At 34.8% G+C, this 12,515-nt stretch overlaps 1 protein-coding gene across 3 annotated transcripts in view; it reads right to left on the bottom strand.

The window, feature by feature from the left end:
• Tex9 (testis expressed 9) overlaps window positions 1-8,170 on the bottom strand; it is a 50,958-nt gene extending 42,788 nt beyond the window's left edge. For all 3 annotated transcript variants that reach the window (XM_046461546.2, XM_046461550.2, XM_046461547.2), the window contains exons 1-4: window positions 8,083-8,170; window positions 7,889-7,980; window positions 2,117-2,180; window positions 493-572 (exon numbers count right to left, since the gene is read on the bottom strand). In XM_046461546.2, coding sequence (XP_046317502.1) covers window positions 493-572; window positions 2,117-2,180; window positions 7,889-7,980; window positions 8,083-8,109 — 263 coding nt within the window. In that variant the 5' untranslated portion in view covers window positions 8,110-8,170. The remainder of the gene's footprint in view (window positions 1-492; window positions 573-2,116; window positions 2,181-7,888; window positions 7,981-8,082) is intronic.
• Window positions 8,171-12,515: the final 4,345 nt, after the last annotated feature.

The following is a 12,515-nucleotide window of genomic DNA, read 5'->3' as shown; positions in this document are numbered from 1 at the left end:
TTCATGTGCAATTTTAAAAGAGAAAGGTAGTATACAGTATGTGAGAACAGGTTTAGAAATATCAACTGTAGTTCAGTTCTCAGGGAAAGGATGTACTTTCTCTGTGTCACTGGACAAGCTGTTGAACCTCTCTAAAATGAAGATTTTTAAATGAGGACAATAGTATCTATTTGCAAATAATACTTCAAGAGTTACGTGACAGGGCTGGGGCTCAGTTGACAAGGTGCTTGCTTTGCATACACAAGGCCCTGGGTTCAATCCTCAGCACCACCAAAAAAAAAAAAAAAAAGAAGAAGAAGAGTTACATGACAAAGTAGGTAAAGTGCTTGCCTTTTATCTGACTAGCTAAGCCCATAATTATTATTTTACGTATTATTCTTCAAATTATAATCTTTCAATATTTGCATTCAAAAAGATTTTATATAATAAAAGATTCACATAGATCCTTAAATTTAAAAATCAATCAATGGCTTGAGAATTTGAGTCACTTACCTTGTATTAAAATCATCTTTCTCTTCATATGATTTATTTTGTGTTGAAAAAGACCTGGCTCGTACCTCTTGCTGATCTCTCTAGTTAAATGAGTAAAGATATGTCACAGGTTATAATAAAAATTCCAACAAACTAGATATATTCAAATGCCTCTCTGAACATTAATCATTTCAGAGCTGTCCATGTTTTTTTAGGATACCAAAGTATGGAATTTAACATGCTATGGTATGAAAATAGAGTCTGTTATATTATGGCTTCACTTTTCATTTATTCTTCAGTAAAACAGTCAATCTAAACAGAAAACTACAAATGGCAAGGCCCCTATATGTGCAATTCTTATTTCCCCTCAACTACATTAGAGTCTTCCATCTTAAGTAGCATGCAATGTAAATTAGAGATACAAGAAATGAAAAAAAATTCATTTAACAGGTAGAAAACTTGCCGCAAATCAGGTAATACTTCCATATTGAGATGACCATGAAGATGCTAAAAATGAAGTATCAGGAATAAAAGCCTTTGGCAAATATATATCAAGAAATCAAAGGTGAGTAAGCAATTTAGTATGGCAAAAGTTATATTTGGTAAGTTTCTGTGGGGAGGGGGTGTGTGAAAATGTCCCTTTCCATTTCCCAAAATTTCTTCAGTATTTCTTCCCTGCTCCTTTTTGGGGAAAAAAAGTTCTTTTTAGAGAACTCTGAAAAGAAAGCAATCCTTCTGTACAAGTATGCCCCTGTTCTTCATATGCTGGCAAAACTAAAAAAGGAAAATATTTTTAGTAAAATATTTAATTACAAATGCAACTGGCAAATCTGTAACCACTATCTATTACTTCAAATGTTATAATACATTTCTTATTCCTAAACTAATAAATAATGGATTTGTATAGGGCATTAAAATATTGCTAGATTTCTTTCCCTTCCTCCATCAAATCCATTTTTGAAGCCAGGAGAAGGGGATTAAAGGAAGAATTATACTTAAATTTGGGTAAGAAGTGGTAAGTCTGAAAGCAGCTACTTTGCTCCTCTAAGGAGGGCTACTCCATCCTATCAATTAAAAATAGGAATGCTGATGCTTAAGGAGGAATGTTCAAAGTAGGAATATCCAATCTGGTACCAGAATGATGAATAATATGCTTAGATATAACCTCACAGCATTTTTCCTATATATAAATGCAATTCAAACTAGACCCAAGAATCTCAGTGGGGCTAGATTCAATGGAAGAATTTAAGAAACAAATTCTCAACTGAATATTTGTAATAATGGTTACAACTTTAATCTAGAGATCACTTATTTCTATCCTTACTGAATTATTAGTGTTAATTCTACATAGCTACTCTCAAATACTAATTTTTTGGTAATAGAAAAGATTGTTAAATATTAGTGTTCTTGTTAAGGACTGGAGCATCTAAATGGAAAACAATCTTATGACTTTTAGAAAATGTATGATTACCCAAATACATGTACACATACCTATTCTTGTGCAAATATATTCACATTCAGTTTGTGATCATTCATTGAGTTGAATATAATCCTTTGGCTACTTTTTTGAGCATATGCTATACATCATATTAAAAAGTTAAATGAGCACTTACCTGAAATTATTAATAAATATATATCTACTTACTATTACTTCCTCAGCTTGTCGAACCAGGTCAGCTGTTTTTGCCTCCAATTCTGCATTTAAACGCCTAAAAAGAGAAAATAAGTCAATAACTGGGTTATATTGAAATTCTAATGAAATTTTAAAAATTTAACTTCAGCAATTACGCTTTAGAAAATGACCTAATCAACAAATGTTAGAACATATACATGACATTTATACCCTAAAATGATCACAGCAATTGGAACTTATCCCCAACCCTCCTTGATTCTCCCTCCTTTGTGGTGGAAACTTAAACACACTAAGTACTGGCCTTTCTGTAGCCCTTACTCCAGGTGAAATAATATATCTAATAAATTCAGGAAGAATAAAGTGGGAAAACTAACAGAGTTTAACTAGTCATCCTCTTGGGCATGGCCTATCTTTAAAGAATACAAATTACAAACTTGCTGCTTTAGAGATCCGCCCTGCTCCATCTGAGGATGGGTGTGGACTGGGTAGAGGAGGCTGGCTCTGGTCTGAAGTGCTGCTGTGATTGGGGAGCTAAATCTCAGGGTTAGTGAGCAGACTAAACATGGTTTACAACTCAGCCACATACTGCAATATCAACTTCATCAGAAATAAAAGGAATTAATAAAGGACCTCCCCTTACAACTCCTTTTTCCCATCAGTCTATTAGAAATCTAGCAAAGAACAGAAAGACTATTTACTTGGTCCAATCAATACCACAAGAATGACAATATCATTGAAGAAAATTGTTTTTAAAGGAAAAAAATGTTCATAATCCTACTACCACCATCATCCAGTTTTAATATTCCTTTCCAATTTTCATCTATGGTATACATACTATTTTGTATATATACCATACCACTGAGCCACAACCCTAGCTCAATAGTGTTGTGTTTTAAGAAAGGTGTTTTAAGCCACAACCCTAGCCCAATACTGTGCTGTTTTCCCACAGCAAGACAGAGGTAATATGTTTATCTCTACATAAGTTTTAGCATTGAAATGGCTCACAATATTCCAATGAATTTCAGTTAGCATGTGCTAAATTCTGCTCAATGAGTTCAAGTCCCTTTTTCACTACTACAGATAAACACAACAATAAACACCTTCAAAATCATATAACTTTTTTCTCCTTTTGAAAAGGTCATAGTTCTAGACCAGTAGGCTCTTTTGAAACTATACGAGGGAGATATGTGGAGGAATTTTTCTTATTTATGTGAATCAGAAGTAACAACCACTTATAACCATAGCTTTCAGGAAATAGGAGGGGGTAGTACCATATTCTTTCTTAAAACAGTTTGATTTTTAAAATGGATACAATACCTTTATTTTATTTGTTTATTTTTATGAGGTGCTAGGATCAAACCCAGTACCTCACATGTAGTAGGCAAGTGCTCTACCACTGAGCCACAATCCTACCCCAATAGTGTGGTGTTTTAAGAAATACTTTTATATCTTGAGATTACATGGTCAAAAGAAAAATATCTAAGACTTCAAGTTGCATTTAAGGTGCCATTATCTGATTTTTCCAATTTTCCTAATAAGAATCAGAAGGACTTAAATAGAAGCTTCAACCAATATAACTGATAGAGATGACTGAGACTACACTTCTATTCCAATCTATGAAAATGCCAGATAACATGTAATGAAGGAACTATTGCAAAGCTCAAACTCAGAAGGGGAATATGCCCACATACTAAGAATAAGGCAGCAATTCAAAGTGAGAGCAGTAAACAGGAATAGAAGCCCAAAGAGCTGAGCACGAGTCATGAAGGGCTACACCTGTAAACACATGCTACAGAAACTCCACCCATAACCTTATGTGAGTAGAGATGAAGGTAGAGGCATGGTGGAAAAAGATTACCATATGAATAAGTGGAACACACGTAAGTGGAGTCATCTTATACATATGGTTCAGGCACACTCTGCCAATATTTTAATACAGAAGAAAGCTGCACTCGAACGAAAGAAAACTCTTAGCTAGCAAAAGTAAATTCAAGACCACCCTATAGGGATATTTTCTCATCTAGAATATATGGAACAGAACTCTCTCAGAAAGCAAACCCTGCTAAAATGACTTCAAAAAGAAAAAAAAATCACATAAACAAGCCACCAAAGAGATGCAAAAATTAAAAGGAAAATCTTGTACCATAAGAACAAGAGATAATGAAACAATCTAAAAAAGGACTTTAATTAGAATTTTAATCTGAGGGGTGGGGAAGAAAGAACAGAAATCATTGAGGAAGACCCAGAAAATATTACAAAAGAATACTGAATTTGGGAAAGAAATAAATAGGAATTAAAAAGATAGAATGGACAGTACACAATAACAAAAGGAATCAAAACTTAAACAGGTAATAAAGTATACTAAACAAAAATGGCCACGATTCTAAGATTTTTTTAAAACTATAATTATTTTAATATACCTCTAACAGAAACCAAGAAAGCTAGTACAAAATATGGTGATGATGAAAACTAAACTAAAATGAATAGTAAATAAAATTTCTAACTGTCCTTCCAAGAACACATAGCACATTTACAAAAAGTGAACATGTGGCCACAAGTCTCAAAGCAGTTTTAAAAATCAGTATCAAAAGCATTCTTTGACCATAGTGCCACTTATAATAAACTTCAGTTAAAAAAAAAGTAAACAAACAACCCTACATAAATTAAAACAACACTCCTAAATAATTACTACAAAAATAATAAAATATTTTAAAATAACCACAAAAGAAATTATATAGGTGTGTGTGTATTCATATGTGTATATGCATATATATACACACACATATACATATATATATATATAATTATATATGTTTGTTTGTGTGTATATATACCAAAAAAAATAGATTCTGGAATAGTTAAGCTGTAGTGAAACAAAATTTACAAACCCAAATATATTTATTAAAGAACAAAATAAATGAGCTCAACAAGTAAATTCACCACAATAAGAATAATTTATATTTCTATAAGGACAAATATAAAAACAGATGAGCAAGAAAATTATAGCTAGTTCTCTGAAAATACCAATAAAATACATAAATCTCTTGGCAAGATGAATAGAAAAGGAGAAGATAAAAAATAAACACTAAACTCCAAAAGTAGATGTATATATGGTCATAGATATAGTCAAGATTTACGAGTATACAATAAACTTGTGCTAATACATTTTAAAGCATATATGAACACTTTTCTAGAAAACTATCAAGTGAAATTTATTTTAGAAGCAACAGTACATCTAAATAGATGCATAATCATTGAGGAAACTGAATTCATAATCAAAAATATTTTTTTTAAATTGGGCTTCTCAAAATTAATAGCCAGAATAAGGAAGCTTTTTCTATTCTATACTACATTGCCCTAAACACAGAGGAGGTAAAAGACAATATATGAGAAATTATAAAAGGGACAAAACTATCTTAATTTGCATATGACCATCTTCATCAAAACTTCACGGGACTCTGTAGAATGAAAAAGTTCAGCAGGGGAAGATCTCTGTCTACATTAGATATAATACAACATGCAAAAATAACTAATATTCTTACATATATAAGCCACTAGACAATGTCATTTTAAAAAAATCACTCAAAGCAACCAAAATTGTAAGGCACCCTGAAATTGTATGCAAGATTTGTATGTAGTAAAATGATAATTAAATGAACCTAAAAACTATGTAAATGGAGATGTATCATTTTCATAAAAGATTCAATACATAACGATGTTAATTCCCTGAAAATACATAAATCCTATGTAATTGGGATTTATAAGGTGGAGGGCTTGTTCTACCAGCTATCATATAATCTTGTTTTGTTCTCTGGTTTTATAATAGAGGCATGAAGTTTGGAGAATCTACCAACTGGAGTGATTAGCATGTTCCTTGGTCTAGCCTTTCAAATAGAGATTGTTTCCTCCAACTATGTGACAGGAGCTTAAATGTAGCAGATTCTGGATTGAAGTCACTGGGAAATGCTGTGTTCTGCTAATTGAATATATATACCAATATGCTTAATACCAAGACAACAGGTGTCAAAATACTGTTATAAACTTGCCTATAAGGATTGCTAAACATTTTACATTTATGCATGGCCCAGAAATGCTCTAGAAGTTTTAGGCAGAACCAGGGAGTTGCTCCCTTCACATGCCTCAGATTTGCATACCTTGAAGTACAGATAACAAACAGAACAAGCAACTGGCCACTTTTACTATTAAACAACTCCTACTAAAACAGAATATTTCCTATAGATTTCTGACTTTAATGAGGACTATATATCCTTAATGACACACCAGAGCCAGCTGTAAAACATTCTCAAATAACTAAAACAAACCAACCTTATCAAAGTAGGTATTTAATACTATCTAGTGAATGGCAATGAAAATAACCGTTTTGATTCCAGCACCAGCTGATAACTGTATATGGACAACATACTCAGCTGTTTAAGTACACTCTTGTTGAACTAAGACAACAAGGCACTTTTTAACAGGAAGAGAAGGATTGATCTTTCTACCTGCTGCACAAGTTGGCTTGTGTCTACTTCATCTAAAAACTATACACTCCAGTTTTGACTTTTTTTATAGTTTTGTGGTTATACATGATTGGTAACTGTTTAAAACTCTGAAGATATGCCAGATTGTTTTTAATTTTTTAATTATTTTAAACTGAAAAGTTGTTAAAATATACTTTTTTTGTAATATAATTATAATTATAATTATAATCTCTATTTGAAAGGCTAGACCAAGGAACATGCTAATCACTCCAGTTGGTAGATTCTCCAAACTTCATGCCTCTATTATAAATTTAATTTAATTATAATTTTTTTGTAATATAATTTTTTTGTATATATGACGGCAAATAAAATGGACATAAATTTCTGCTTCAGTGGAATTTTCAGTCCAGTGAAGTAGAAATTTTATAAAAGTAAACAAGTGAATTCACTGTAACATTATAATTGGGAAGAAAATCAATAATACAATAAATAAAGAACAGGGTGGTCTGTATAGCATGGTTAGGAAGGCATTCTGGGCATTATAGGTGGAAGGCATGTAAGACTGCCTGTAAGGAAAAGAAGAAAGTTTGAGGAAATAAAGGCCAGTGAAACTGGAGAGTTTTAGGCCAAGAGAGACACTGACATACAGACAGACAAGAGGTAGCTGGAGAGGTAGAGGAAGGGACATCAAATAAAAGGATAGGAAGAACTAGATATGGCAAAGCTTTTGAAGTGCAAAAGGAAACCGCCGAGGAGCTTACAGCAATGGAACGACATGATGAAAATAAAAGATTATACCCTAGCTGGTGGGTGAAAACTGAGGCATGGTGAGAGGAATGGGACTGGACCAATGAGTAGCAATGACACTGAAAACAGATAAGGGAAATCCTCCTCTCATTCCACCAAATGTGGGTAAGAACACAATTCTTGTTGCCCTGAGAAATATGCTTTCAATTTAGAAAACGAGCCTAAAAGAAATTTACACAACGTTAACTCTAGGAACTCGAAGTCAAGCGAAACACCCTACACTAGAAACAACGTGGCAACTCCCGCTATCCTAACCACTTTCAACAACTCCCTCCCGCCGACTAACACGTTCACTGGGGCTCAATCTCCGCCCACTTCAGTACGATACAGGCGGGTAACTAAGCTGGAGGACCAGAGAGGGGGCAGGTGAGCGGGATGATGGGAAGGGAATGCTGGACAGCGGGTGGTCCCGAAAGTTCTGTCGACAACAGTAAAAAATTCTCGTCAGCAGCCTCGTTTGGATCAAAGAAGAAAACTCCACCGCCGAATTTCTTACTTATATTCTTCCTCCCTGGCGAGGAGATCCTGTCGAGGTGTGGCAGGTTTCTGCCCACGCGGCGGCAGCGGAGTCCCCGGAACGCTACGTCTCTGTAAAACAGGCAGAGACTTTCAGACCCCAAGTTCATGGAGGATGGACGTCCTCAATGCCCGCAGCCCATTCACCAGCCAGAGGTCTAGAAGTGAACTGACCCGGAGACCAAGATTTCGACCCGCCATCTTTCAAGCGACCGCGACGCCGTTACCGAGGCGACGGCACATCTTCCCGCGAGAGTTTCCCAAAGCCCGGAGCCTCCCGCGGGAGCGCCCACCCCTCCCTACTCACCGCTCAACGGTTACCCGGGTGCCACACTCGGGCCATGGGCGGGGCCAGCGCTCTGCACGTAAGCGGTTACCTACCGGAGAGCCGGCTCTGCCCGGTGAATCCAGAAGCTGACTCAGTGCTTTGATCGACAGCAAGCGAAAGTTCTCAATTTGTAGGGTGGAAGGGATTCAGCAGGTCCATTTCTGATACAGCCAGCAACTAAAGCCTGTTGTGTTTTACAGCCAGTCCCACTCCCCCTACCTTTGGTTAAAAGACACTTTTCAGTAGAATTCTGAAGTCCAGATTTCTAGCTTTTACTTACCGTGGTTAAGCGCTCAGGCTCTCAAATCAGTCCGCCCAGGTTTACATCCTGGTTCTGCCGCTTACTAGTTGACTTACTAGTGGTATGGCCTTTGATAAGTCATTCTGTGTCTCAGCTACTTCATTGATAAATGGGAGTAAGAACAGTGCTCACCATAGAGTTATAAAGAGCAAATTAACTCATTTAATGTAAGATTATGTATAGAGCAGTTTTTAATAATTCCAGTTAAAATTGAGAGTCCAGAAGCCCTTCACATTTACCATCGACTGATTTGCAAGGGCGCCAAGACCCTTCATTGCGAATACTAGTCAAAAAACGGAGGACAACTGGATATCCACATACAAAAAAAAAAGAATGAAACTGGGCCTGTAACTCATATATGTACAAAAATTAACTCGAAATGGCTAACAGATCTAAACTACAGAGCAAAATATAAAGTTATTCAAAGAAATCATAGGTATAAATAACCTTCATGACCTTAAATTACTTATGGATTCATTGATATTATGTCAAAAGTAAAAACAACAAATGAAAGTAGATTAACTGAACATCATCAAGATTAAGAACTTTTTGTTTCAAAAGATACCATAGAGTAAAAACACAAACCACAGAAAGGAAGGAAATTTTGCAAATATATATCTGATAAGAGACGTGTCTAGAATATATAACAAACTGTTAAAATAATAAAACTAAAAAGATGAAACAAAAATAAAACAAAAAATAAATGGATAAAAGATTTTGACTAGTTACTTCTCCAAAGAAGACATACAAATAACTAAAAATCACATTAAAAGAGGCTTGCTATTATAAACCTCTAAAAGTACTAAGAAAGAAAAAAGAAAATTCACAAATTACAACTGTTCTGTATTCTTCCATGTGATGGTCACTCAAGAGGACACAGGAGAAATCACAAAAACAAAGTATTATATTCAAAGACCTAGAAGTGAGGCATGTCATGCCACACAGGGGTATATGGGGAAACCTCAGGTGGTGAAGAGGAAGAAAACATGATTAGGGGAAGACCTAAATTATAGCCTTTATTGGAGTTTTCACAGGAAAGGAAAGGCAAGGAAGAATAAATAGATGCAGTTTGAATAATTTTAGAAAGCTTTGCGGTATAGTCATATTTGCCTAGACTTGGCCCTAGGATGGTTAAAGCAAAAGAATTAATCCTCCTAGATACAGGAGCCAGGTGTCTAGATTGCTTAGTTTTTAGGTCAGAGGCATGCTTCTGGCTAAGCCCTTTGTTGTCTTTAAGAATTGACTTCCCCTAGGGTGGGTATCTCTCCCCAGTTAGAGAAGATTTTTAAGATGTCAAAAATTAAAATATACAGAAAATTTAAAAATATTAATATAATGCCAACATTATGAATGGGATAGGGTGAATCATCTCATGAACATTAAAAGGATAATAAAGGAATATTGTGATCAACTCTATAACCCAAATTCAGTAAATTAAAAAAATGGATCAATTTCTTGATACAAACTACCAAAACTCATACGGGAGAAATAATCTGAGTAAGCAAGGATATTAAGTTAGTAAACTTTCAGAAAAGCACTAGGCCTAGAGATGTTTACTTTAGTTTTACTAAATACTTAAGGAAGAAATTATAACAATTCTGCCAATCTCTTCCAGAAAACAGAAGCAGAAGCAACTTCTACCTCAGAAGGGAACTTTTAACTCATCTTATGAGTACCAAAAGCTGTTAAGGACATTGGAAGAGGAGAAAATAAAGAACTGACATCTTTCATAAACATAAATGCAAAAAATTTTCAACAAAATATTAGCAATTAGAATCCAACAATGTATTTTTTAAGAAAGTATTACAACATGATATAGTGGGACTTGATTTCAAGTATGGAAGGATGTTCAGTATTCTAGAATCAATAATTATAATTCAGCAATGTAAAACATCAAGAGGATAAAGAAGAAAAAAATCATATGATCATATAAATGGGTGCTGAAAAAGACTTTGACAGACTACTGTAGCTACTGAGGTAGAAAATCTCAGCAAACTAGGAATAGAGGGGAATGTCCTCAACTCGATAAAGAACATTGTTATGGTTTAAATGCGAGGTGTTCCCCAAAAGCTCAAGTATGAGACCATGCAATTCAGAGAAGAAATGATTGGGTTAAGAAACTCTTAACCCAACCAGTGAAATTAATCACCTGATGGAATTAATTGGATGGTAAGGGAAGGCAGGTGGGGCGTGGCTGAAGGAGATAGAATATTGGGGTCATGGCTTTGGGTTATATGTTTGTATCTGGTGAGTGGAGTTGCTCTGCTTTCTGATCATCATGTGAGCTGTTTCCCTCTGCCACACTCATCTGCCATGATGTTCTACTATACCTCGAGCCCAGAGGAATGAAGTCAGCTATCCACGGATTGAAACCTCTGAAACCATGAGCACCCAAATAAACCTTTCCTCCTCCACAGTTGTTCTGGTCAGTCCTTTTAGTCACAGCAGTGAAAAAGCTAACTAAAACAAACATCTAAAAAAAAAAAAAAAAACCCTACAGCTAATGTCAGACTTATTGGTAAGAAACTATTCACTTTGCTCTAAGATCAAGAATAACAGGGCTGGGGATGTGGCTCAAGCGGTAGCGCGCTCGCCTGGCATGCCTGCGGCCCGGGTTCGATCCTCAGCACCACATACAAACAAAGATGTTGTGTCAGCCAAAAACTGAAAAAATAAATATTAAAAAATATTCCCTCTCTCTTTAAAAAAAAAATAACACAAGGATGTCTGCTCTCACCATTCTTATTTAATATAATACCTGAACTCCTAGCTAATGCAAAATGTCAAGAAAAGGAAATAAAAAGTATACAGAATAAAAGGTAAAAAAATAAACTATTTTTCCCCAGATAACATGAGTATCTATGGAAAAAAGAATCAAGCATAACAACAAAACTAACAAACAAACCCTGCTGGAACTAATAAGTAAAACTGATAAATAAAATTTGATACATACACATATGTATATACACACATATACACACACAATGGACCATTATTTGCCTTAAAAAGGAATGAAGGCATGATACATGCCACAATATAGAGTTATGCAAAGTGAAATAAGCCAGATACAAAAAGACAAATATTATATGCTTCCTTTTATATCAGGTACCTAGATCTGGCAAATTTATATATAGAGAAAATGGAATAAAGTTTACTGGAGATAGGAGATAACAGAATGGAAAGTACAGAACTTCGCTGAAGACAGTGAAAAAGTTCTGGAAATGGATAGTGATGGATCATTGCACAACACTGTGAATGTATCTAACGCCACCAAGTTTTACATTTTAAAATGGCTCTAATGCTAGAAAGTTTTTACCACAAAATATTCCAATAGAGGGGAATCCTACAAAATACCACATTATTATTACTCCTCACTTATCAAGGTCATTCAAGACAAAGAAAGTCTGAGAAACTCTTAAAACCCAGAGGAGCCCACAGAGCATAAAATTATATTCCTGATAGAGTCCTAAAACAAAAAAAGAAATTAGATAAAAACCAAGAAAATCTGAATAAATTATATACTTTTGTTAATAATAATATATTAACAATGGTTCATTAATTACAACAAATGTAACTATATTAAGGTAAGATGTTAATAACAGGGGAAACTGGGTTTAGGGTATATAGGAACTCACTAGCATATTCTCAATTTTTCTGTAAATGAAAATACTTCTAAAAAGAAAGCCTACTTTAAAAATGAATTAAAAGTGTTTCTGCTGTAACAGAATTATAATCTAGATTACTTGGGGCACCTTCTTATTGTAAAATAACTATATTTTACATTTATATACATACACACACACACCACACACACGCCCACACGCGCACACACACACACACACACTGCTAAACTTGAAGGAAAACATCCATGTGTTCTACTGATTTCTCCTCCAGATCTCCACCCACCCTCCCCTGCAATAAAAGAAACTAATCTTTGGAGGAGGAAACTAAGAATAAAAGGAATAATGTAAATAAATG

The sequence above is a fragment of the Marmota monax genome, unplaced genomic scaffold (assembly GCF_021218885.2).
Source record: "Marmota monax isolate L192 unplaced genomic scaffold, Marmota_monax_Labrador192_F-V1.1 WCK01_AAM20220418_F8-fsc00001, whole genome shotgun sequence".
Classification (NCBI taxonomy): Eukaryota; Metazoa; Chordata; class Mammalia; order Rodentia; family Sciuridae; genus Marmota; species Marmota monax.
This window is presented reverse-complemented; position numbering and strand designations above follow the sequence as displayed.